Source organism: Oncorhynchus tshawytscha, linkage group LG02 (genome assembly GCF_018296145.1).
Source record: "Oncorhynchus tshawytscha isolate Ot180627B linkage group LG02, Otsh_v2.0, whole genome shotgun sequence".
NCBI classification, from domain to species: Eukaryota; Metazoa; Chordata; class Actinopteri; order Salmoniformes; family Salmonidae; genus Oncorhynchus; species Oncorhynchus tshawytscha.
Window position 1 is genome coordinate 39,151,617 of NC_056430.1, and position 24,036 is coordinate 39,175,652.

General features: G+C 41.6%; 3 protein-coding genes across 5 annotated transcripts in view; 1 reads left to right on the forward strand and 2 right to left on the reverse strand.

Annotated features, from left to right (window-relative positions):
* The window catches only part of rbck1 (RanBP-type and C3HC4-type zinc finger containing 1), a 15,788-nt gene extending 8,034 nt beyond the window's left edge, over positions 1-7,754 (reverse strand). Inside the window, exons 1-12 of one of the 2 annotated variants that reach the window (XM_024375012.2) lie at positions 7,520-7,754; positions 7,178-7,225; positions 6,830-6,974; positions 6,163-6,259; positions 5,832-6,030; positions 5,535-5,641; positions 5,255-5,428; positions 4,897-5,057; positions 3,148-3,259; positions 2,669-2,848; positions 2,456-2,554; positions 1,979-2,122 (exon numbers count right to left, since the gene is read on the reverse strand). In XM_024375012.2, the coding sequence (XP_024230780.1) occupies positions 1,979-2,122; positions 2,456-2,554; positions 2,669-2,848; positions 3,148-3,259; positions 4,897-5,057; positions 5,255-5,428; positions 5,535-5,641; positions 5,832-6,030; positions 6,163-6,259; positions 6,830-6,974; positions 7,178-7,217 (1,458 nt within the window). In that variant the 5' untranslated portion in view covers positions 7,218-7,225; positions 7,520-7,754. The other variant, XM_024375002.2, reaches the window with a different exon arrangement.
* A 266-nt stretch (positions 7,755-8,020) lies between these two features.
* LOC112215722 (repressor of RNA polymerase III transcription MAF1 homolog) lies at positions 8,021-13,483 on the forward strand. Of its 2 annotated transcripts, none has more exons than XM_024375056.2 (7): positions 8,021-8,896; positions 9,101-9,229; positions 9,958-10,126; positions 10,529-10,650; positions 11,351-11,470; positions 12,124-12,216; positions 12,411-13,483. In XM_024375056.2, exons 1-7 carry the CDS (start codon positions 8,814-8,816, stop codon positions 12,433-12,435), a joined length of 741 nt encoding a protein of 246 aa, XP_024230824.1. In that variant the 5' UTR covers positions 8,021-8,813; the 3' UTR covers positions 12,436-13,483. The 2 variants fall into 2 exon arrangements, with proteins under 2 accessions (XP_024230824.1, XP_024230817.1); XM_024375049.2 differs by having other exon boundaries at positions 8,023-8,896; positions 12,408-13,483.
* Positions 13,484-16,736: 3,253 nt separating this feature from the next.
* LOC112215701 (tribbles homolog 2) lies at positions 16,737-22,002 on the reverse strand. Its single transcript, XM_024374987.2, has 4 exons — positions 21,194-22,002; positions 20,040-20,342; positions 19,442-19,734; positions 16,737-18,996 (listed from the first exon to the last, which is right to left on the reverse strand). The coding sequence occupies exons 2-4, from the start codon at positions 20,340-20,342 to the stop codon at positions 18,537-18,539; spliced, it is 1,056 nt and encodes a 351-aa protein (XP_024230755.1). The 5' UTR covers positions 21,194-22,002; the 3' UTR covers positions 16,737-18,536.
* Positions 22,003-24,036: the final 2,034 nt, after the last annotated feature.

Consider the following 24,036-nt stretch of genomic DNA (forward strand, 5'->3'; position numbering starts at 1 on the left):
GTACACATACATGTTATTCAATCATTGCACCCACTGCTCGCGCGCGCGCCAACGCGTGTCTGCGTTGCCAGACGCTAAAATAGAAGTTGATTCTATTTGTGATGCAGAACGTGCTGCAAGTCCTGCCTCTCCCATCTCCTCATTGGTCTTTAGAAGCATATACCCACGTGCCATCTTCTCATTGGTTTTTTGGAACATATACCCACGTGGGTGATTGAAAGATAAACTGAGGTCGGTTGTGGTAATGCACCTTATTATGAAAGTTAGTTGTCAAAAGCCATATAGTCCAAAGAAGAAAAAGAATCCTGGAAGGAGGAGAGATGACTAAAAACGATTCAGTTGACTGTTTTACGTGTAGATTAATAGAGTAGAGGACCTTGTGCATTTCAGGTAAAATAACAACTCAATGTTTATATCCCAGGACAAATTAGCTAGCAACAGCAAGCTAGCTAGCTAAATTGCCATAAATGTTTAATGCTTTTTGACCTGTCCCCAAAATATAATTGGTTCAGAGTTTGTTTTGATATTTCAACCTGCATGTCGTGATCACGTTTGATGTGGGGGGACAAAATCAATTTGCGCACGATGGCGCACGCACGCATGCGTCCGGTTTGGGCATGGTGTAACTGAAGAGCTCAGTGACTTTCAACGTGGCACCGTCATTGGATGCCACATTTCCAACAAGTTAGTTCGTTAAATTTCTGCCCCGCTAGAGCACTATAATATAAACGTCTAGGAGCAATGAAGGCTTTGCTATGAAGTGGTAGGCCACACAAGCTTACAGAACAGGACGGCGAGTGCTGAAGCGTGTAAAAATTGTGTGTCCTTGTTTGCAACACTCACTACTGAGTTCCAAACTGCCTCTGGAAGCAATGTTAGTACAATAACTGTTCTTCGGGAGCTTCATGAAATTAGTTTCCATGGCTGAGCAGCTGCACACATGCCTAAGATCACCATGCGCAATGCCAAGCATCGGCAAGAGTGGTGTAAAACTCACCGCCATTGGACTCTGGAGCAGTGGAAACACGTTCTCTGGAGTGATGAAACACACTTCACCATCAGTCCGACAGACAAATCTGGGTTTGGCGGATGCCAGGAGAATGCAACCTACCTGAATGCATAGTGCTAACTGTGAAGTTTGGTTGAGGAGGAACAATGGTCTGGGGCTGTTTTTCATAGTTCGGGTTAGGTCCATTAGTTCCAGTGAAGGGAAATGAACACTGTAGCATACAATGACAATCTAAACGATTCTGTGCTTCCAAAATGTGGAACAGTTTGGGGAAGGCCCTTTTTTGTTTCAGCATGACAATGCCCACGTGCACAAAGCGAGGTCCATACAGAAATGGTTTGTTGAGCTTGGTGTTGAAGAACTTTACTGGTCTGCACAGAGACCTGACTTCAAGCCCATCAAACACCTTTGGGATGAATTAGAACGCAGACTGCGAGGCAGGCCTAATCGCCCAACATCAGTGCCCGACCTCACTAATGCGCTCGTGGCTGAATGGAAGAAAGTCCCCGCAACAATGTTCCAACATCTAGTGGAAAGCCTTCCCATAAGAGTGGAGGCTGTTATGGAAGCAAAGGGGCAACCAACTCCACATTAACACCCATGATTTTGGAATGAGATGTTCGACGAGCAGGTATCCACATACTTTTGGTCATGTAGTGTATGTTTGAAATTGTGCCATAGGGTAGGTCTAAGAAGAATGGTCTGCACGGTGAGGTATTAGAGTGGGGAGGAAGTAGCTGTAAGAGTACAGTTCATTGTAACTGAAGGGCAAATCAAACGAAACGCCAACGAGTGTTTACATGCTGGAATTAGAACGCATGGTAGTGAATGACAGAAATCAGACGGGCCGCGAGCGTCGATGCCGTCAAAATCGCCATGCGCTTCAAATTAGACAGCAAATATATTTTTCTTGCGCCGAACGAGCAACGCTCATTCATGTTTCGTTTGATTTGGCCGTAACTGTCTTACGTTTGGTCCCCAGCGAGCCTGCTTGGTGACCCAGCAGATCTCCGTCTTACACATCAGGCAGCAGATCCAATCACAGCCGTCCTTCTTCTGAACTATGACCTTACACTTAGGACAGTGCATGGCCTCCCCGTTCTGCAGTAAGGACTATCGAAGAAGACAACAGGAGCTCCAGGTTAGGTTTACCCATAGATATCATATCACAGTACAGTCGTATAATAACCCAATAGTGGGTTTAATCAAGATTGGGTATACCAGTAGACTTCACATATGGGTTCGGTAGTGTAATAGGCTGACAGTATGTGTAATCTAAACCCATAAGCTTCATAGTTCAGTTCAAAACTATAATAGGCCGATAGTATGTTTCACCCCCCAAAAAACAGACTTCAAATAGCAGTTCAGTAGTGTAGTATATCATGTTCAATCCAAGACAGTGCTATATCACTGAAAGGGAATACTATCTGCCTGTTACCACATTACCTCCAGCATCTGTGTGGTCTGTTTTGCAGCCACGTCATTCTCAGCTCTGATCCGGAGATCATCTTGATACTCCTTGCAGTTCATGTCTTTGTGGATGGCCTTAAAAAGAGGTTGACAAAAATGTTGTTGGCCAAGCACCTATTGTTATCTTCATAATTTATTTTAGCATTCAAAGGGGGACAAAGGAGGAAGAGTGAGAGAAAGTTGACACACCTTGCAGAGGAGGCAGTTGGTCTCTTTGCAGAGCTCACAAATAAACTCATTGACTTCGTCCTCAAAGATGCACCAGCCAGCGCAGTCGGGGGTTTTGCAGTGGTAGCTGTTCTCACTCCGCGTCTCAGCAATACTGAGCCTCAGTTCTAGAAGCTTCTGGTGCTCCTCCTGAGAGAGAAGCTAAAGAGACAAAGAACAGGACACTGTAGAGTACAATGGAATGGATTAAATATATGTTATGGTGATGAATATCTTTCACAAAAATCATCTTTGGGTCTTTGAAAAGCACTATATAAATGCCATGTATTATTATTTATTATTATTATTAGCACCCTACATAAATGATACAAGGCATTATCATCACTTGATACAGAGAGCTATAGTGAGATAGCCTGGGTACAGTTCTGTTTTTTCTTTAGCCAACCAAGCATAAACTGACTGGCTGCCAGGCTAATGGCGAGAGCACCAGTAGGACTCACAGATTGGATCTCCCTGTCCTGCAGCTTTCTATCACAGCTGTAGTCTTCATCCCCATAAGGGCAGGTCACCTCTGGATCCATGCTATTCACTATGGTTCCTTTAAGACACTCCCTGTTTAAAGAAAACACTCAAATAAGAAGGCATTTAACCTGTATATGTCTCAAATTATTTTATTATTTAGATGGTTGTTTTTTTATTTATTACAGATAAAACATTTATGGGAACATCTCTAAAATTGATACAAGGTCAGTAAGTATTTAATTTCTATATTAATGATAGCAGTGGAGCGACAGTGATCTACTCCAGAGATTACCAGCCAGGGCTGTGTCTCAATAGTTGTAGCTTTGTTTCCTCGTGCATGAGACAAGTAATGGAAGTCATTTTATAATATTAAGGATTGATCAAAATGTACAGAATGGTTACCTGGAGGGAAATTGTGTAGGGTCCTCCTTTTTTAATCTCAGTCAAGGGGAGGGTTTAGTACTTTTTCAATCTAATCCAGGGGAGGGTCATGTAATTTGTAATTGATGAAATTTCAATATTTCTCAGGGTTTTAGAATTAGTTGCTTATTAGGCTCTATATATCAATGTGTGCTCGATGCCGTTCCTCATCTCTGATTTGCCGCTGGGCGTGCAATATCAAGTGTGCCTATAGGAAATTTAGTCTGGTCTCAATCCAATGATCCATAGCCTATAGGCCATAGGCTATGAAGTGCATGCTCAGAGAGGCACAGAACAAAGTTATATTTCTAAGATAGCCACAGTGAAAATAAAACTAGGCTGCATTACACACGGCAATGGATATTCCAACCCTGAACCCCGACCTTCTCTGCTCTTGCTGATCCCAAATTTTTTGTCTGCTGCCAATGGCTGTGCTGTGTAGGCTTGCAGTGGCAGTTCAGGAGGAGAGTCAAAGGCTGCTTCCAAATGTTTTTATTTATTAGGCCAAGTCCACAAAATGCACTATCTTGCGCGCGGACTAGCCTATATCCTATGTTCTGATCAGTTTGAAGAGAGCGCGAAAATGAGAACTTTGATAGCTTGCTAATACTTTAATTAATTTTATTAAAAACAATATGTTTCTTGTCCATGATGTAGTTATCATATTTATTGACATCACAATAAGCCAAATTTGAGTAGTTTACATCGTGGGGCTAAAACCTGAAGCAGCAGCCGCGTCACAATCAATCGGAAATGGACACCTCATGGTGCTCAAAGTAGGCAAATTCAAGTAGACATAATTCATTTCAACCATATATATATATTTTAAGACTTAACTAACAACAAGAAGGCTTTATATTTGAGTCTATTTCTTCCTATTTAAGAAATAAGAGGTAGGCCTACCTGTTTGACAGACGAAATTAGGCTATAGCCATAAATTTTGTCGGTCAATTCCTCCACCCACAACCTCCTGGCCTGCAGCCCTCTGCGCTATCACTCTCCCTGCATTGCCATGTAATGCTTACAGGATGAAGAACAGTTTCTAAAACTAAGGCTCTGGTCTGTCCAGGAAGTGAGGGTAAACGGTATACATATTCTCTGCTATCTTTTTTATTTTAATTATTATTTTGGGTATAGGGGATGGTCACTTGTTTTTTTTTCAAGTGTTCAGAGGGTTTAACTAAAATATATTTTGCTGAAGGGAGGGCAGTCCATTTTCATTTCAGAGAGGTCCGATTTTCTCCATGTAACCCCTATTATAAATAACATTTACCCCCTTACTGAGATGTAGCCAAGATGTGTTATACCTGCAGAAAACATGCAGGCACTCCCGCAGTGTGGCTCCCTCCCCTGGAGGAATGGAGCAGAGGCAAATAGGACAGTCCAGCTCCTCTGTGTTGGGGACGAGGCTGTGGGCGTCTGTTTCCACCAGACTCAAGAAATTCCTCTCCCGCTCTTCATCCAATGCCTTCATCGTCCCACAGCAACAGAGCGGTAAAATTAAGGGAACGCTGTCTTTCTCATTTAATAAGGTGGCTACACACATTAAAACAGTCATACCAAGTGTCTTTTTAGCTATATGTAATTATGACATGATTGTCACGAAAATCTGAGTAACACGTGTATATCTCATATCTTGCAACTCATATCTTGTTTAAAGCATACCTGCTGGTACTGTAGATTGGCCATCTCCTCTAGCTGGAGTCTCTGGATCTCCTGCTCATCAGGCTGGTAAACCTCAGGTACTTTATAATCTTCTGGTCTTTCAGACCCACACATCTCACAGCCCGGCCTCGTTGGCTTGTTAGCATAGGTGCACACAGAGCATGACCAACCCACCTAGTTGTCCCCACACACATATGCAAGCACACATTATTGTAGAAACGGTCATGGTTATCGTATATGTATACAATGAGTCATTGCACAGTTTGCATTATAATATTACCGGAGGCTTTGGTTGCAGAGGAGGAGGTGCTGGTTGTTTAGTTTTGGGAGGTGGGGTTGGTCCAGTTGCTCCTCTGGCCAGTAGAGGACTCAATGACTCAATGATACCTATACCATGATGGCAACAAGTCAAAATACAAACATGGCTGTCTATAATGGGGGGAAATATTTTAAGGTATAGGTTGGTGTAAGTGTGCATGTGTGTGTCACAAGCTGATACGTTGACAACCTGTGCCTTGCTCAGTATACTTGGTTTTATTGGAAGACTAAACAGTGCTGTATGACAGAGTATCCTTACTGTCTAGCCGACGGTGCTCCTCCTCCTGGTTCACTTGCTCCCGGCTGAGGTTGGCAGCCTGGGCAGACTTGATGTACAGGTAGGCTTGGTCTCCATTCTTCCTTACCCCATGGCTGTACAGAGTTTTAGAGTCCCGTGCCAGACGCTTACCGATCACCCAGCTTTGCAGAGATGGATGAAATCCATAGTCAGTATTGATCTGTAGAGAGAAATTCAAGAATGCATGGGGTCTCGGTCTCCACTTTTTTTCACTGCAAATATGTGTGTTCAAGATAATGAGTAAATATCAGAGCTGTTGTTGAAAATGGGTTGCAACAATTATTTATTTTACCTTTTCTTTCAGATCTGAAATGGTCATGTCAAGTGTTACCAACAAAGTAACCGGAATATAGTTTTCTGACTGTGCATCCCCGACTCCCACCTTCAACCTGCAGCAAAGTAACCAATAGAGGTAACTGGGTCTGAATGTCTCAGCACTAAAACAACACAGTTACAAAGGTGTTACAATTTATTAAAGCTGCAATATGTCACTTTGTGGGCCAACCAACCAAATTCACATACACATTGGTGTTATAGATGTGCCATTCTCATTGAAAGCAAGCATAAGAAGTTCTATGTGCACTATTTCTATGCTTCACGTGCTTAAATTTCGTATTTCCATATTTCAGCTTAAAATGCAATAACTTTGTTTATGGAAAATATATTTCATAGCGGTTTGAATGGTACAATGATTTTCTACACTCTACTTGTTTGTTTTGACAATTAGACTTGTAGCAACCAGGAAATGGTGGGGCGATTTCTGCATAGTGCATCTTACGTTTTTCAAGGTGGTGAGCAATAGAGTAAAGTAAGTAATCCACAATCGCTTGTACCTAATAGCTTGTTACAGCCTAATTACATGTTGATTATTCTACTTGCGTTTATTCTGTTATAGGCTAATCCTATGTAACTAATGTAAAGTATGACCCAAAAGAATACTACTAAATGATTCCACCTACCGAATAGAGTCTTGGGAGTAAGCCTTGCGGGAGATCATGACAGATACTGGTACACACAACTCTGCCAGCTGCTCTGAACACCTTTTGGCTTCCTCTTTGTCACCACAGCTGATGGCCTCACTCAACAACTGGGCTAGCTCCTCCGCTGCAATAGAAAAATGACATTTTCATCAATGCACAGAACACTCGATACTCAATTAAACTTGGTCAAAAATAGACCAGCTATTGTACGTTTCACGTTCATATAATGTCATACTATAATTGCTCTTTGGCCGTTTATTGACCTACCCATTTAGACATGATCAGGAAATCAGATAGGAGACTATTATGAAAACTCTCTATTCTTACCCTCTACTAAGTTGCTTGTGAAGACCTCAGGAGAAGTCATAGTTAGACCTATTTTAAGAAATGACAAGAATAAGAAAGTAACAATGCAGAGAAGAATAACACACAGTGAAAAACAACATAATGTGAAACGGAAACGTTCACTTTGACAGTACTCTATCCCATAAGGAAGACCATTACTATTAATATTGTATTGTATGCTAAACGACATGTGATACTTTACCCATAAGTATCCAGAGACTACCAAAATTGAGAGAAATTTACATAGAATGGGTCACACAGCAGAGTGAAGGTGGTAAAGGCGCTCGAACTTCAAGTTGATAAAACTGCAAATGGGTTTCTCACCTGATCAGCGCGCAGTTACGTAATAGGGCTATCAGGCTTCTTCATAGAGTTTCCTCATCTGTTGACAATTAATTTACCTTTCTCTTTCCAAAAAATGTTACGTAATTATAGAACTTGAAACCACTTCTCTTTACGTGTAGCTACTTCATTATCAAGATTATAAGGATAGCTGAATGAAAAGTGAAACGAAACTTAGCTAGCTATATTCAGGAAGTACGTTTTTAAAGGATTAATTTGCATATTGCAATTTATGACATATCAGTACTGTACATAGATAGTGATGAGAGACTGCCGTTTCATAACATCCAGATAGACCAATATGTATTTTAATAATTTATTACATGATATTTGCTTTTTGTGTGTTAATAACTTCTAATGCAAGTGCAAGGATACTACAAATGGACGAAGAGGGGGTGGGTGTTATGATAATACGTCATTGCATGTTTATATGGCCCCATGGCGCCCCCTCGAGGCAAAATGCGCTGAAAGAGGAAGGGCTTGTAGGGAAGAAGGAAGTGCAGTTACACTGAGGAAGGATCAAAACAACAAAATTGCTTTGCTGTTTTAATAGACAAATTCAGGTGCATATCGAATGCGAAAGGCTTCGAGAAGCCTGGGATTTCTCTTTAAGTTCTGATACAAAAGCTGGGATGAAGATTTTTGTATCTAATTTCAGTTTATTTAATGGCAGGTATTGGAAATTTCACAGTAAAAAGGAAGATATTTTTATCAGAAATATAAGTGCCTTAAGCCATCGACAAAGGTATTTACATCATCCGTAAATGAATCGTGCAATATTGAATTTGAAGTGTGTTAATGAAATTGGTTACTTTGGTGTTGAGTTAAGCGAGCGCAAAATACACCGAACTGTTTTGTGCGCGCGAGCTGAGGATCTTTCTTCTCCACGGCCCGTTGTCTCGGAGGTATTAAATGCAAGGCAAGCTTTGTTGCAGGATTAGCAAAATGGCTAGCTCCATTAGCTACGCAGCTTGATAGGCCTGAAAAGTTTAAGCGTTCGCTGTTTTTTTGAACGAGACATTTGACCGAGTTTGTTGTGGGCCAGTGCATAGCTAATTGTTAGCCTAACTAAATTAGTACGACCATTGTTGAATATCTAACTAAAGTGTACAAAGCAAGACAGGGATGTAAAGACAAGTGTAATTTTGTTTATCAGAATTGATGACCTGACCTCCTGGTGGTGACAAATAGCAGTGTAGTATTCAAACCTAGGTGCTAAACAGGGGATGAGTGCATTTTAAACAATTTATATTTTGCATAAGAAAACACACTCAAGATGAAACTCCTGGAAAATTCAAGTTTTGAAGCCATAAACACCAGACTCACCATTGAAATGGGGGACTGTCAGATAATAGGAAGGTAAGTTTTCAACACTTCAATGTGCCACCAACCCATTTGGTATGTAGACCTAGAAATGGGGAAGAATTTTTCACAGAATTTAACAGACCTAACACAACTTAACTTTGTTACACAGGAAGTTGATTTTCACAATCACATAATTTGCTTAAGTAGATGCATGATGTGAAGAACACATTTTTTGTTTTGCACTGTGTCTTTCCTCAGGATCGAAAGCTACTCTTGCAAGATGGCAGGTGAGGACAAGCAGATGTTCAAACAGTTCTGCCAGGAGGGACTGCCTCATGTCCTGGAAGCCCTGTCCCCTCCACAGTCCTCAGGAATCAGCCCCAACAAGTAAGACTACAGATCTGCAGAAAAACATTGTTTTGAGCTCAAGAAGCAGTAATAGCAGTATGCAAATCAGAGAGCTAAATGAACAGCTCTTTCACTGAGGTGATTCGGTTCCAGACATTCACCGAAAAGATCCCTTCAAAAAGAGCTGTTCGTTCGCGAACGACCCATCACTAGTTGGTATCAGACCTCATGCTCCGATACTGCCTGCCTGACGGTAAGGGAGAGAACAGCTCGTGTATGGGGTCCTAGATGATGTTGCGTGCCTTCCTCAGGCACCGTTTCGAGTAGATGTCCCGGATATGGGTGGGAGCACGGTCCCAGTGATTTACTGGGCTTCACCACCCGGTCAGGATGCTCTCGGTGGTGCAGCGGTAGTATTTGGAGAGGACCCGGGGCAGCATGTCAATTTTCTTCAGCCGCCTTAGGAAGTAGCGATCTATTCAGTACTTGGGAGAAATGGTCAGTGTTTTTCAGATAAATGTAACTAATGCATGTAGTGTTCACACACACTTTATAGTAGATGTATAATATAGTGATAGTGAATTGAATGTGTTCTAGTCATTACACTTCTATCTGTATTCTGTAATGATCATGGCCTGGTAACTTGGAAGACCTAGAAGAATCCTTTAGTTCATGTCAAGCAGACAGTGTGAATGACAAGTATTCACAAGTGTGCACTGAATATCTTCATAACACTAACTAGGGTGTGGTTTTGTGCTGTGGTGTAGGTTGAGCCAGAGTCAGAGTGGAGACGAGGGAGAGGGGCCTCTCTCTGACAAGTGCAGCAGGAAGACCCTCTTCTACCTGATTGCCACCCTCAACGAATCCTTCCGCCCCGACTATGACTTCAGCCGCACCAAGAGCCACGACTTCAGCAGAGAGCCCAGCATAAACTGGGTGAGGATTTAATATCTCCTACCTACACAACTGTGCCTGTACCTGCCTCACGTTGCTGGTAGGAATTGCTTACACCAGAACCAGCGTATTCTGCTGGTTTTGCGTCGTGGCTTTCACTACACAGTAGCTGGAGTTGATTGGGCTTGACGTGCCGAGGCAGCTTGTACACGACCCAAAGCTTGTCTGGTCTCATGTGGTGTGAGACTGTAATCCATTACCTGGAGGACAAAAGGCTTGGGAAGGGGACTAACAGATCAACTCCAAAATAAAGTTTTGGACACTGTGCTTGAATCTATTAGTTGATGTCTAGACATGGTCAGTGTTGGCTAAATCCTAACAGGGCCTGATAAATACGAAAGTTCTGTGTTTGTGTGGCATTATTAACGCAGTGTATGATGTTAGGTGTTCAACGCGGTGAACAGCAGTCTGTCGGCGGCGGCTGGGGAGGAGTACAGTCGGCTACAGCCCCAGCTGTGGGAGGCCATTGACACAGAGATCTGCCTGTCGGAGTGTGACATCTACAGGTGAGCAATTCCATTTTTTCTTAAAGGTAGAGAGGGTATGTGTGGTAGACAGCGGGTATTTGTGGTCTGGAGTTGGCAGCGCTATCACTACACCAGGCTCCGGCACGAGCACCGCCACCTTTAAACATGTGCGAGGAGACATACCGGTAACTGACAAAATAAAGGAGACACCAACGTAGTGTCTTAATAGGGCATTGTGCCACCATGAGCCAGAACAGCTTTTAAAACACCTTTGCATAGATTCTACAAGTGTCTGGAACTCTATTGGAGGGATGCGACATCATTCTTCCACAAAAAATTCCATAATTTGTTGTTTTGTTGATGGTGGTAGAAAACACTGTTTCAAGCGCCGCTCCAGAGTATCCCATAAGTGTTCAATTGGGTTGAGATCTGGTGACTGAGACACACACCCTGTAAACCCCCTATGCTCCTTTGAGACCCCTCTTTCAAAGTCACTGAGGTATTTTCTTCTAACAATGGTAAGCAAAATAATGGGCAACTGGGCATTTTTATACATCAACTTAAGCATGACGGGATGTTAATTCCTTAATTAACCCAGGAACCACACCAGTGTGGAAGCACCTGCTTTCAAAATACTTTGTATAGTCATTTACTCAAGGGTTTGCTTTATTTTGGTAGTTACCTGTACATGTCATTTGTAAACCAGAATGTAAAGGCCATTTTGTTTTGGATGTTGCAGCTACAACCCAGACCTGGACTCTGACCCGTACGGAGAGGAGGGCAACATGTGGTCCTTCAACTACTTCTTCTACAACACAAGGCTGAAGAGGATCGTCTTCTTCACATGCCGCTCGGTCAGGTAAGACTGAAGACTGCAAAACACATCATTATTACAGTTTTGTGCTCTGTATTTAAAGTCCTCAATTTTAATAATCTTGATTGATGTGCACAGTTCTTTGGGGTTGTATTAAAAATGGACTAATTAACCAAATATGAATGTATTACTTTTGAGTGACCTATACCTTTTTTTAACTTCTCATGTCCATTTGAAGTGACAGTTGTCTGGGTATGGTATTCTTTTATCTGAGTGGAAATCATCTGTTTACGATCTGAACATGGTTGGTCAAAGACAATATAACTGCATACTGGCAATACGATCAACAAAATAAATACTTAACTTTTGCTCAAAGCTCAATGCATGGATAAATATCCTTGGCTGTCAGTCAACATAGCCAAAGAACCAGGGAAGGGATAGAAATTAAGCTAGCCCGCTAGCCTGAGGCTAGTACTTTTCAGACTGGGCTGTTAGAAACTAACCCGGCAGTGATATTTGTCTTTTCAAACATCGCATGGCACCGATTTTGGACCCGACTGTTACCTGGGCCAGTAGAAATCTGTCTACTACTCCGACTGGCGAATGCCCAAAATACTTATATGCCATCCCTGAAAGAATTTCTTATACATTGAGATGGTCTGTGGTGAGCAACATTTGCCTTTGTCTCCGCATGTTAGTTTATTCATGGCCCCACGGGACTCTGGCATTGGCAACGAACTGGACCTGGAGCTGGATGAAGATTGTTATGATGAGAACATGGATGAAGAGAGGTGAGGAGAACACACTGCCTGCATTCTCCACAGAAATAATTTCCCCAAATAGAAAAACTGAAAATGTGATTGGTATGGAAAACATGGAGAATGAAACTGTTTTACAGTCTATGTTGAATTAGTACTGTTCGTGGATGCATCGTTTGGGGCGGTCTAATCTTCTAATTTGAACCATTTATTTCTTCTCTCAGTAGGTATGGTGCCCTGTGTGCCCAGTGACGCGCCAATCCCATTCTCATGCAGGAGCAGACAGTATACTTGGATGTCTGTCTGTACCCACGTCGCCACCATTTCTCTTACAATCTTAAACTCGTTTGGATTTTATTTAAACATTTTTCTTATTCATTTGTTTGGTGGACCTCATGTTTTACTGAAGTCAGACTGTGAGCTTGGAGCTCTGTTACTCTGTTACTTTATTTGTGTCTCATCTTAGTTTTCCATTGCTATGTTCTCCTTACCTTGTTTATCAGAAGCAAAAGCATTTATGTTTGGTGTGTGTTGTTTGGCCTGGTATTGGAGCAAGTTCTGGCACTCATTAATTTGCAACATATTTCACATTGTCTATGCTGGTGTTGGTAAGCACAGTTTGGGATTTTTATGATCATGTTCTGTTTTTCAAGCTTTACCATTCCAAAGTGTAGGATGTCATCGTACCAAATTGACTCAACTTAGGTTTAGGACCATTCTCAGACTGCATGCTTGAGGGCATGTTTGAACACAAGGGGGCATACTCAACTTAGCTGATGGAAAACTCACATACCAGCTTGAATCAGTCTGCCTCTTGGATATGTTATGCCTTCCATACCAATGCTACTCAAACCTACAATGTTTTCATTTATTTAGCGACAGGACTTAGTGCAGTCTATAGTTTTATGGGCCAAGCCAGCAAATAGAATTTTGCTGCATCGCTGTTCCAAAAGTACAGCAGAATCTAGTTCTGATTCTCAATCCTATGATGTTTTAAGGACGAGTGTGACGTGCATTCTCACACCAAATACAAACTCTGCCTGTAGAGTATACTGTTTGAACCTAATTTACATGTCTTGTGTTTTAATAACTTCAAAGTCTTATTAGGTATTGCTTTAGTTGAACAGTTTTTAGTTTGTCTGAAGAGTTTATGACCGCAGAAGTCTAGCTATAGAGCAGTTTCCGTTTAGTCCAACTGTCGCTCTCTCACCATGTGTGGTGTTTTGAAATGTAATTTTAGACTTCTAGTTTCAAAACAAATCTAGTTTGAGTTTCCTTTCACTAAAAAACTGCCAGTAGAGATCCGTGATGCCTATCGTCCAACTTTCCTTATCAAATGACACGATGGAAATGTACTTAATATAGAATAACGCATTTGTGATTAATGGGAGGACTGAAGGCTACCTATTTAGGGCTAGTAGTGTGAGTGGTTGGTTAGCTGGATATCGATCCTCCCAGCCACTGTATCAGTATTGTGTTTGTCCTACTGAATACCAGCTGGACAGTGTTACTCTAGCAGATGTAGGATATTCATTTGATCGCCCTGTTGCAGGTGCACTTTCCTGCAATGCAGAACATTTTAAACGTGTAGTGTACTTAAGGTTTAAAAAGTAATTTCCACTTTGAAATTTTAGACCGGATTTTCCCTTACAAAACATGTCAATTAGTTATAATTCACATTTCCTGTTGCTGCAGGATTATTTTCCTGCTGGAGCAAACGGCCTCAAATTAAGATCCTATATCTGTATGTGGCATAATTCTTGCTCTTGGCTGTTTTTGTTCAAGTAAAATGTGACAAAGACACGTACTTTGGGTACAAAATAGTAGAAAAATACAGGTGGGTATTCTAAAGTTGCATCCAGTCCCTTCTATGTGATGTATATCTATCTGCCTCTAGTGTAGAACATGCTCCCTAGAGATGTTAACGCAAACCTGTCCTGAATTTACTCAGATTGATTTCAAATGTCAACAACATCCAAAGTGATCAGCGAATTAGCTTTAGACATACATACTTTGTGCAGGTAGATATGGCTACAGTACATATTTCCTTGTTGATTGTCTTATTCTTTGTCTACTTAACAAGACGTTTTAGACGTACATCAAAAGTTTGGACACACCTGCACATTCAAGGGTTTTTTCTTTATTTTTACTATTTTCTACATTGTAGAATAATAGTGAAGACATCAAAACTATGAAATAACACATGGAATCATGTAGAAACCAACAAAGTGTTAAACAAATCAAAATATATGAGATTCTTCAAAGTAGCCACCCATTGCCTTGATGCCGCTTGGCCATCGCATATATTTATATGTACATATTCTTATTCCATCCCTTTACATTTGTGTGTATGAGGTAGTCTTTGTGGAATTATTAGATTACTTGTTAGATATTACTGTGCACTAGAAGCACAAGCATTTCGCTACACTCACATTAACATCTGCTAGCCATGTGAATGCGACCAATAAAATGTTATTTGAATTTGAAGACAGCTTTGCACACTCTTGGCATTCTCTCAACCTCTTCATGAGGTAGTCACCTGGAATGCATTTCAATTAACAGGTGTGCCTTGTTAAAAGTACATTTGTGGAGTTGATTTCCTTATTGCGTTTGAGCCAATCAGTTGTATTGTGACATGGTAGGGGTGGTATACAGAAGATAGCCCTATTTGGTAAAAGACCAAGTCCATGTGATTGCAAGAACGACTCAAATAAGCAAAGAGAAACAACAGTCCATCACTACTTTAAGTCATGAAGGTCAGTCAATCCGGAACATTTCAAGAAAGTTTCTTCGAGTGCAGTTGCAAAAACCATCAAGCGCTATGATGATGAAACTGGCTCTCGTGAGCACCGCAACAGGAAAGGAAGACCCAGAGTTACCTCTGCTGCACCCCAAATAAATGCTTCACAGAGTTCAAGTAACAGACACATCTCAACATCAACTGTTCAGAGCAGACTGGGTGAATCAGGCCTTCATGGTTGAATTGCTGCAAATAAACCACTACTAAAGGACATTAAATAAGAGACTTGCTTGGGCCAAGAGACCCAAGCAATGGACATTAGACTGGTGGAAATCTGTCCTTTGGTCTGATGAGTCCACATTCAAGATTTTTGGTTCCAACTGCTGTGTCTTTGTGAGATGCAGAATAGGTGAACAGATGGACTCCGCATGTGTGGTTCCCACCATGAAACATGGAGAAGGTGTGGGGTGCTTTGCTGGTGACACTGTTGGCGATTTATTTAGAATTCAAGGCACACTTAACCAGCATGGCTACCACAACATTCTGCAGCGATACCCAATCCCATCTGGTTTGCGCTTAGTCCCACTATCATTTGTTTTTCAACAGGACAATGGCCCAACACACCTCCAGGCTGTGTAAGGGCTATTTGACCAAGAAGGAGTGTGATGGTGCTGCATCAGATGACCTAGCCTCAACAATCACCTGACCTCAACCCAATTGAGATGGTTTGGGATGAGTTGGATCGCAGAGTGAAGGAAAAGCAACCAACAAGTGCTCAGCATATGTGGGAACTCATTTAAGACTGTTGGAAAAGCATTCCTCATGAAGCTAGTTGAGAGACTGCCAAGAGTGTACAAGGCTGTCATCAAGGTAAAGGGTGGCTACTTTTGAAGAATCTCATATATTTTGATTTAACACTTTTTTTGGTTACTACATGATACCATATGTTATTTCATATTTTTATGACTTCACTATTATTCTACATTGTAGAAAATAGTAAAAATAAAGAAAAACTCTCGTAGCTGTGTCCAAATGTTTGACTGGTACTGTAGATGTCACTGTTGATTTGTTGTGATCAATTTGGCCCATGTGTGATGACCAGGTGGTTGTCATGGTAGGGACAGGCAAGGTTTTTTTCTGACTTCCTGATGATATGGTCCAATTACATACTATGAAGCAACATAATATTGCTGAAGAAGGCTAATGCTTTTGTATCAGAGCCACATTTATTTTAGTCTGTGTTAAAGACCAGGATATATTATCTGTCAAAACATTTGGTTTTAAATTCCCATCGCAAGGTTGACCTATTTATTTAATACATTGCAGAAGAGTTTAATTTTCTTTCTGGTACCTTTTAAAGACCTCATACTTGTTGTTTTTCTCCATTTGTCACCAACTCACCATGTACAACAAAGGTCTTGACTAAAACATGTTTTTATAACACTGATTTAAATCATGTAGATGTGTTATTTTCTTGACAAACTCAGGTGAGTGTTTTTCTTCAAAATCGGTGTTATCCAACCAGTACAAGACTTGGAATGAGGCTAGGTAGTGCATCATTACTATTGTCAGCCGTAGCAGAAAACCGACAGAATCTTTACTATTAAGTACGAATTGGCCATAACCTCGGTCCTTGCACGTTACATCCTGATATTAGTCCAAGCTGAATCAAGGCGTGCTTATAGTTAAATAATTTCTTGATTCCTGCAATTATTTTTCTGACCCTGAAAATAGAGATTGGGTAATGAAGTGTTACAACCATCTCTGACAACACAGTTTGGTCTTATCGCAAAAAAAGCTAATTTGCAAACAGTCAGTTCAAGGATTTATTTTTACTGGCAACAAATACTTGTTCACAAAAGTACATCCACCAAACAAACATCAGAAAAAGTGTGTACTTTTCTTACAAAAAGAGTATTTACAAAGTCACAATAAGAGCTGTGGCTTAGTGTAGGATCTTAGATCTATTTAGGGTCAGCGAACTGCATGCAGGCATCACAACTAACACACAGTACTGTGTAATGTATGTGATGCCTTTGTTTCTTCAGGTCAACAGATACTAACACAGTTTCACCATTACATGGGTTTTCAAGATGTTTAAAGTACACTACAGCACTGTATTCTTCAGGATCTAACCCACTGCACTATATACTTCTACAGACATTAACTCACGCCTGAGGTAATGACTACACTTGTCTAGGGATCTAGGACACCATGCTAACTCTGACATCATACGTTTGTCAGAAAACATACAAACCCTGTGACCGAGGCGAACGATCACTGAATCACAGATGACAAACTATCAGCACACCACAAGTGATGATTGAGGGTAGCCTAGTGCTGCGTTCATAACCAAGTGGGAAGGTGGTAAGGACCAGTTGACCAGTTGTCAAGTCGTAAATACCAGTTGGATGCATTGATGCTTTAAACTTGTTGAGAATGCCGAGTTGGGTAATGGCCAACAAGTTGTCAACAACTAAAAGCACAGCTATCATGCTTGTGAACAATGTGTTCAAAAACCATATTAATAGATTGCTTTTTATAAATGTTTTGTTGCATTTAACTGCTGAAATTTCCTTAGTAGGTGACCTCAGATCAGCATGTAAGAGAAGTCAGGGATGATAGACGAGTTTCCCACTAGTAATTACCAGTTGGAGGGGCGTTCAAGTGGACTTTCCCAGTCGTATGTGGTAAATACCACCTTCCCACTTGGTTATGAATGCAGCATTAGTCTTTGGTAAAGCAAAACTCAACTTCTGATAGGGATATAGGGAGGGGGACTAAACATAAACTGTGGTTATGAAAACAAGGCACTTCAATGGTTGGTAGGATCCATCGGTCACTGAAATATATAAACAGTAGGCCTACATAAAAAGGCACAAAACGTGCATCAAGTATTCCAGGATTTTGTCAAGTTCGGAGGTATCAGGTATCAATCCGGTCAGATATAGATCTTTGATTTAGTGTTCCCAACGGAGTTGCTCAACAAAAAAATAGTAAAATTACTGCTTTTTGTGAAGGGGAATACAGCTCGACAGACTGCTTCTATTGGGCATGTTATCTGAAGACTTTTCACCTGTTCTTCCCATTGAGTCAACAAAACATTTTCATTGGTTAAAGCACAATAGTTGGGTAGCTTTTGAAAAGCACCTCTTGATGTTTCACAGCAGTGTGGGACTAACTGCATTGGACCCTAGACCAGCAAGTGTACAACTACCTCGACAGAGGTAGGTGTACACATGGCCAGGAGATACAGTATACGGTAGTTACTGCTTTGTTGTCTGCAATGCCAACAGATGCTTTGACACAGAACTATGTTATACATTCGGTAACACTTCAGATTGACGGCCATGCACAACATGTTCATAACTTCTTCAAAAGCACAACTTCAACATATATACATGCTAATGTCTAACAGCAGGTTAACAACACTGCAGTTATAGACATTTGCAATGCCTTATGACTATGATATGTTTCTTAAATGTCACCAAAAATTTCAGGTAGGGAAAAAAACTGCATTACCAGTATTTCCTATATGGAGATTATGCCGCTGTACTTGCATCAGTAGGACAAAGTGGACGATGAAGGACAGAGGATATTTAACATTTTTATTCTAGAAACACGTGTCGTCGGTGTAGCTGGGGACCACTTGGTCAGTGCAGTTCCTGGGGTTGAGGTGCGTGTTGGGAGGTGTTGTGTTGTTGGAACAGTTCAGCCACGGGTGGAACAACAGCTCCGAGGCCTCCAGTCTCTCTGAGGGAGCTTTTCGCAGCATGCAGCACACCAGCGACTTGGCCTGCACTGAGAGTGACTCTGGCACTGTGAATGCCCCCCGGCGGATCTTACTGAAGAGCGCAGCAGGCTCCACGTCTTGGAAAGGGTAACGTCCCACCACCATGGTGTACAGCACCACACCCAGGCTCCACACGTCGGCAGCCTTCCCTGAGTAGGAGTGGCGCGAGTTGAGGATCTCGGGGCCCACGTAGGCCGGGCAGCCGTGCTTGTCCGTCAGAGAGTCATCCTCCCCATGGAGCAGACATGAGTCTTCCAGGTTCTGAAGAACAAGCTTGGTCCTAAGGAAAACCAGAGAGAGAGGCTGAGTCATCATAGTAATCAAACCCCCATGGTGGGACATCATGTTTTCTGCTTTGTGTGATTTACAGGTGGTGCACTGGGTCATATGCATGCATAATACAGTGGCTTACATAACTGTCTGGAATAACACTGGAATTTACAGGGTTGGATAAATTGCAGTCCTATATGACAGTTATGATATCATGATTAAGGCATTATGAAGATCTTTAGAGTCATTTTAACAGTTACCCAACTAAAGGGCTTTCTTTAGCAGTGACATAATGGAAGTTAACATAGTCCACATATGCCTGGCCGTCTAAACATTCAGATGATGAATTTGGGACAGGTCTCAGTCACTACTGTAAGGCAATCTAACCTGCAAACAGATGATCATGTTCCTCAGCTAAAACTCGATTTAAGTTAAGAAAAGTGTCAACTACTAACCTCTGCTGGTCCACGAAGACAAACTTGCGCAGCTTGAGGTCACGCAGGACAACGCCGTGCTCGTGACAGTGGGCCACCGCCGCTGCCATCTGGCCGAAGAGACGGACCGCCTCCTCCTCCTGGAGCCGCTTGCACGCGCGCACGTAAGAGTGCATGTCACCGTAGTTATGCTGAAAGAAGACGTAGACGCTGTGCTCGCCCATCACCACCTCTGCGATGCGGCAGATGTTGTCGTGGGGCAGTAGGCGGGCGTAGGGGGCGATGAGCTCCTGGTACCGCCTCATAGAAAACACCTGGTAGAGGACATGGGGTAGAGTTGGGTTACAATTCATAAGTTCATGGTCAAATTACAGACCGGACTACAGTACAGCTATGCATATTCTTTATTGCCTGAGGATAATGTACCCATTCGAGTGTCAAAGAACACTGTGTGTTCCTTGTGCATATGACAAATAAGCTGAACTTGAACGGCACAAAAGGGATGTGTGTGCATAGGTCGCTTTCACAGGCACAGTATCAAGCAAGTACCGACAGACAGTTGGGCCTTGATTAAGCAAACAGTCACACCACTATCTGGTCATGTAGCTACAATACATACCTTGCAGGTGTACTCCTGCTCTGTGACCCTATGGACGGCCCTGTAAGTCTCTGTTCCCTCTGTGGGTTCAAGGAGGACGTAGGGCCCGATACAGGACACACAGTGGTGGTCAGCGCCCACAGGACCTGGACTGTGTCTCAGGGGCCTCAGGCATGGGGCCAGGCCGGGGGATGAGGGTGGCAGGCTCAGTCGAGGACGCTTGCATTTTAGGGCCTCAGTGTAGTCCTGGGGGTCATCCAGCTCCAGCCGCTTCAGCCGCAGGGGACGAGTAGGCGCAGGGGCGGGAGAGATGTTCACACTCATCTGAAAGAGTCACATGGATTGTTTTAGTGGGTTTCATTGCAATATGTGTAGGACGTGACTGAACCACATGGTAACCTGTAGGGTTATCCTAGTGGGTTGTATGATTCGTGTTTGATTGGATATGCTGATAACCACATTTCAAATACACAGTGAAATAACTACCTATAAAAACTTACTGTGTGCAAATACTGTATATTTTTTATTGCACATACAAAGCATAATTTACAACTTGGGGAACTTGGAGAGGAGATGTGAATCATACCCACCATTAAACAGTGCTAAATAACAGGCTAAAAGTTATTGGATGACGCCATGGAGCCTTGACTGATGAGCAATGTTGTCTGTCATATGCATTACTCAAATTACTGACTGTTTCTTTCGAAATGTGGCTTGTGAGTCAGTCACTCTCAGCCAGCCAAATGAAAAAAAAAGTTAAATAAATGGATGGACGTCATGATAAAAGTGACGTCAGGCTTCCCTTAGCTTGCGCCAAGGCCTGAAGTTTTACAAGTAAAATAAACATGATACATTTACATTATAACTAGAAGAGGTCACATGGGGGTCATGTTATTAGTCGAAATAAATATTTATTGAACCGGGTAAAACTGGTCAGACCAGCGAGCAATTCTGAGAAATAGAGCGACCTCGGGATACTTCACCGAGCGCGAAGAGTGGAAGGGAGAATTGCACCATCACTTTCTAAAAGTTTAACATTGTTGTTTCACGACAACATACAACTAAAAAAAAGGTATGAATTTTCAATACATGTCGGGACTGCAAAAGCAACCCCTTCAACTGTATGATAAAAATAGGATACTGAGATAGGGTGAAAATGGTGAACAAGTTCTTACCTTGGCAGTGGAAGACAAAGGGGTCAGCTCTCCAGAACAGAACAATGGTATGGTAACTCCAGCTTTTGGTGTAGTGCTTTGCTTGTCAAGAAACTCAAAATGTGCAGTAAACGTAGCAAAACCCTTGCTGTGTAGAGGAAACCAAATAATTTTGATCGCTTCAGACAAAATGTTTTTCTTCCTTCTAGAAGAAAGTGGTTAAAGGGAGTCTAACGTATTTACAGTTGCATGTGCAAATTATGTAACCATAACATACGAGTTCAAATTAGCTTTCGTCGTTTGTTGTGCGGGATGTCTGTTCACATATCCAAAGCAAAATGTGTATTAAAGTCCTTGACAAATTGAATAGGTTATTTTGCTTTGAAGAGAGGCGGCAACACTGGTGTCTCTACTGTTGTTGGTACAGATGCCTTTGTTCCATTCCCGGTGTGTAGCGACTTGTGTATCCAGTGTTTTCCTTGCGAAAAAGCCAGCGACTTTTAGTAGAAAACCAGCAAAACCTTCTATAAATAGTGAAAATACACGTTTAAAGACTCTTGCACAATAATGAAGAAAGAGCGCCTACTTGTCCGAAGTAGTTATGGAAACTCGTGGACGCGTCCAGATAAATAATTGGTCATAGGGAAGAGTAAGCTACACGTCCCCTATTTGGTCAATTGCATAGTAAACCTTTAATTTCCAAATGCAGTCCCTAAAAAGTAGATTTCTAATCAGACGTGCCCCCACCGACTGATTGAGAATGGACTGGACAGCACATTGGCTTCAAATATCCTTTCTGTTACAGCAGTGAAGTTGGTGATGCGCGACTGAGCATGATTGCAACATCGTAGCTCCACCCCCTGGTCTGACGACATCAGCCGGGGAACGTCGCAATAGTCACCCAGGCAGTTTACATCTATTGAATGGAACAAAAATAATCTTGCAATTTAAATCTGAAATTGCAAGGTGTGGTGCAAGTCATTGATCATAAAGTAATTATGTGTCAAAATCCAGTTGAGGTGGAATACATCCAAATGTGCACTGACCAAATTAATTCAAAACGATTTACTCTACATGCAAGAGTTGCATATATAAAAAAAACTTTTTTTTTTCTCCAAAGGACATTGGGCATGTTATTTAATAAGATAAAACAAATTGTCACTATAAACCCAACCATATGTTGGACAGGGTTTGCCACACCCCTGCTATGACTCAATAGCAATGATTGTATTGCACCATTCTTCACAATGCATGCTCTCTGGATGGCATGCACATGGGGATGGGTTAATATTAATCATGTATATAAACCATGGATTACTGATGCTATGTATTGACCAAGGACAGGCTTTGAAGCCACCGGTTGGCCATATTGACACTCCTCAGAAAAGCAGACCTAAATAGAAATGAATGGAATACTACAGTATTTCAATTAAATGTTTCAAGGACAAAATGTATTGAAATATGGTTTGTTGTAGTGGGGACAGTAACATTAGTACATAAAAAACTATATACTTGAAGGAAAATCTCTATATTTTTTAATTATTATATATATTGTTTTATGTTTAGCTCACATAATATAATTTAAAAGTATGCATTAAGGTGTCTGTAATAGCATAAAAGTAGCAAAAACAAATGTAGAAATGAAATAAATGCATTTCTATATCTTCCAAAATATTTTTAACACCTGCCAAGATGGAGGCGCGGTGGCTTCAAAACAGAGGCCCCTGTCAAGTCATCTTGTGTATATGTAAATCATCGGTTATTTTGGGTTAGCAAATATCTGTTTGATTGTTGTAACTATGGAAAAGTAGAGAAATTGACTTTGAAAATAGAAGTGTGTTGTCCTCACCATTTATGTTCAACACATTTTGCAAGTATCAGAAAATAGTGCCTATCATTGATTACAAAGCTAAACAAATTCAGTAGCCTGGAAATAAAGTGGACAAGGATCAAATACATTTTATCCGGCTATTGATACAACTTCCGGCATGCGTCACATACACACGTATGTATGCCTCACTAACACACACGTGGAGGACAGTTTCACATTATTAATGCCAATGAAACACATGGATCTTTAGTACTGCATAGGTAGCTTTTAATGGCCTGAGCTTGTGCTTGAGTTGCACAACGTTCACTTCAAAGTCATGTCTTTGTGTGACCAAAGATAGGATGTAATGCTTCATTACTGGTGTGGTCTTGAGCTGAGTCAGAGGGTGTGTGTTTGTGTGTGGTCTCATTTTACTGCTTTTGGGTTCCAACAGTCCTCACAAGGATAGTAATTCAATGAAAATTTGTGGGGACATTTTGCTGGCAACCTAAAGAAAAAATTACATTTTAGGGTTAGGGTTACAATTAAGGTTGCGATTAGGGTTAGGGGTTAAGATTAGGGTTAGGTTAATTTAAGGTTTAGGAAATATATGATTTTGAATGGGAATAAATTATTTTGAATGGGAATAAAGTTTTGGTCCCTACTTGGGTAGTAAAACCAACGTGTGCATGGGGGAAGCGTGAGGGAAGCGTCCTGTGCCTGTGCCGTGATGACTCCTAGTCAGACCTATGAGTGGGAGTTCATCCTTGCCTTAATATTGAAACATTTCAGTCACACACACAGTGTTGCATGACTGGTAGAGACATTGCCTGAGGCTACAGCCATGAAATTGTCACTCGTCGCAATGTAACTTGGCAGCACTAAATATCCTAAAATATTCTCTGGGAGCCTTTCTCTCCCTGCCTGCCTGCTGCCTCAATCTCCCTTCATTAACTCTGTGAGTCACAGTTTGATGATGAATGAATCACCCTCTGTATTAACATTTACATGGAAGGATTATGAAACAGAATAATTTGTGTTGGCACCATAGCAG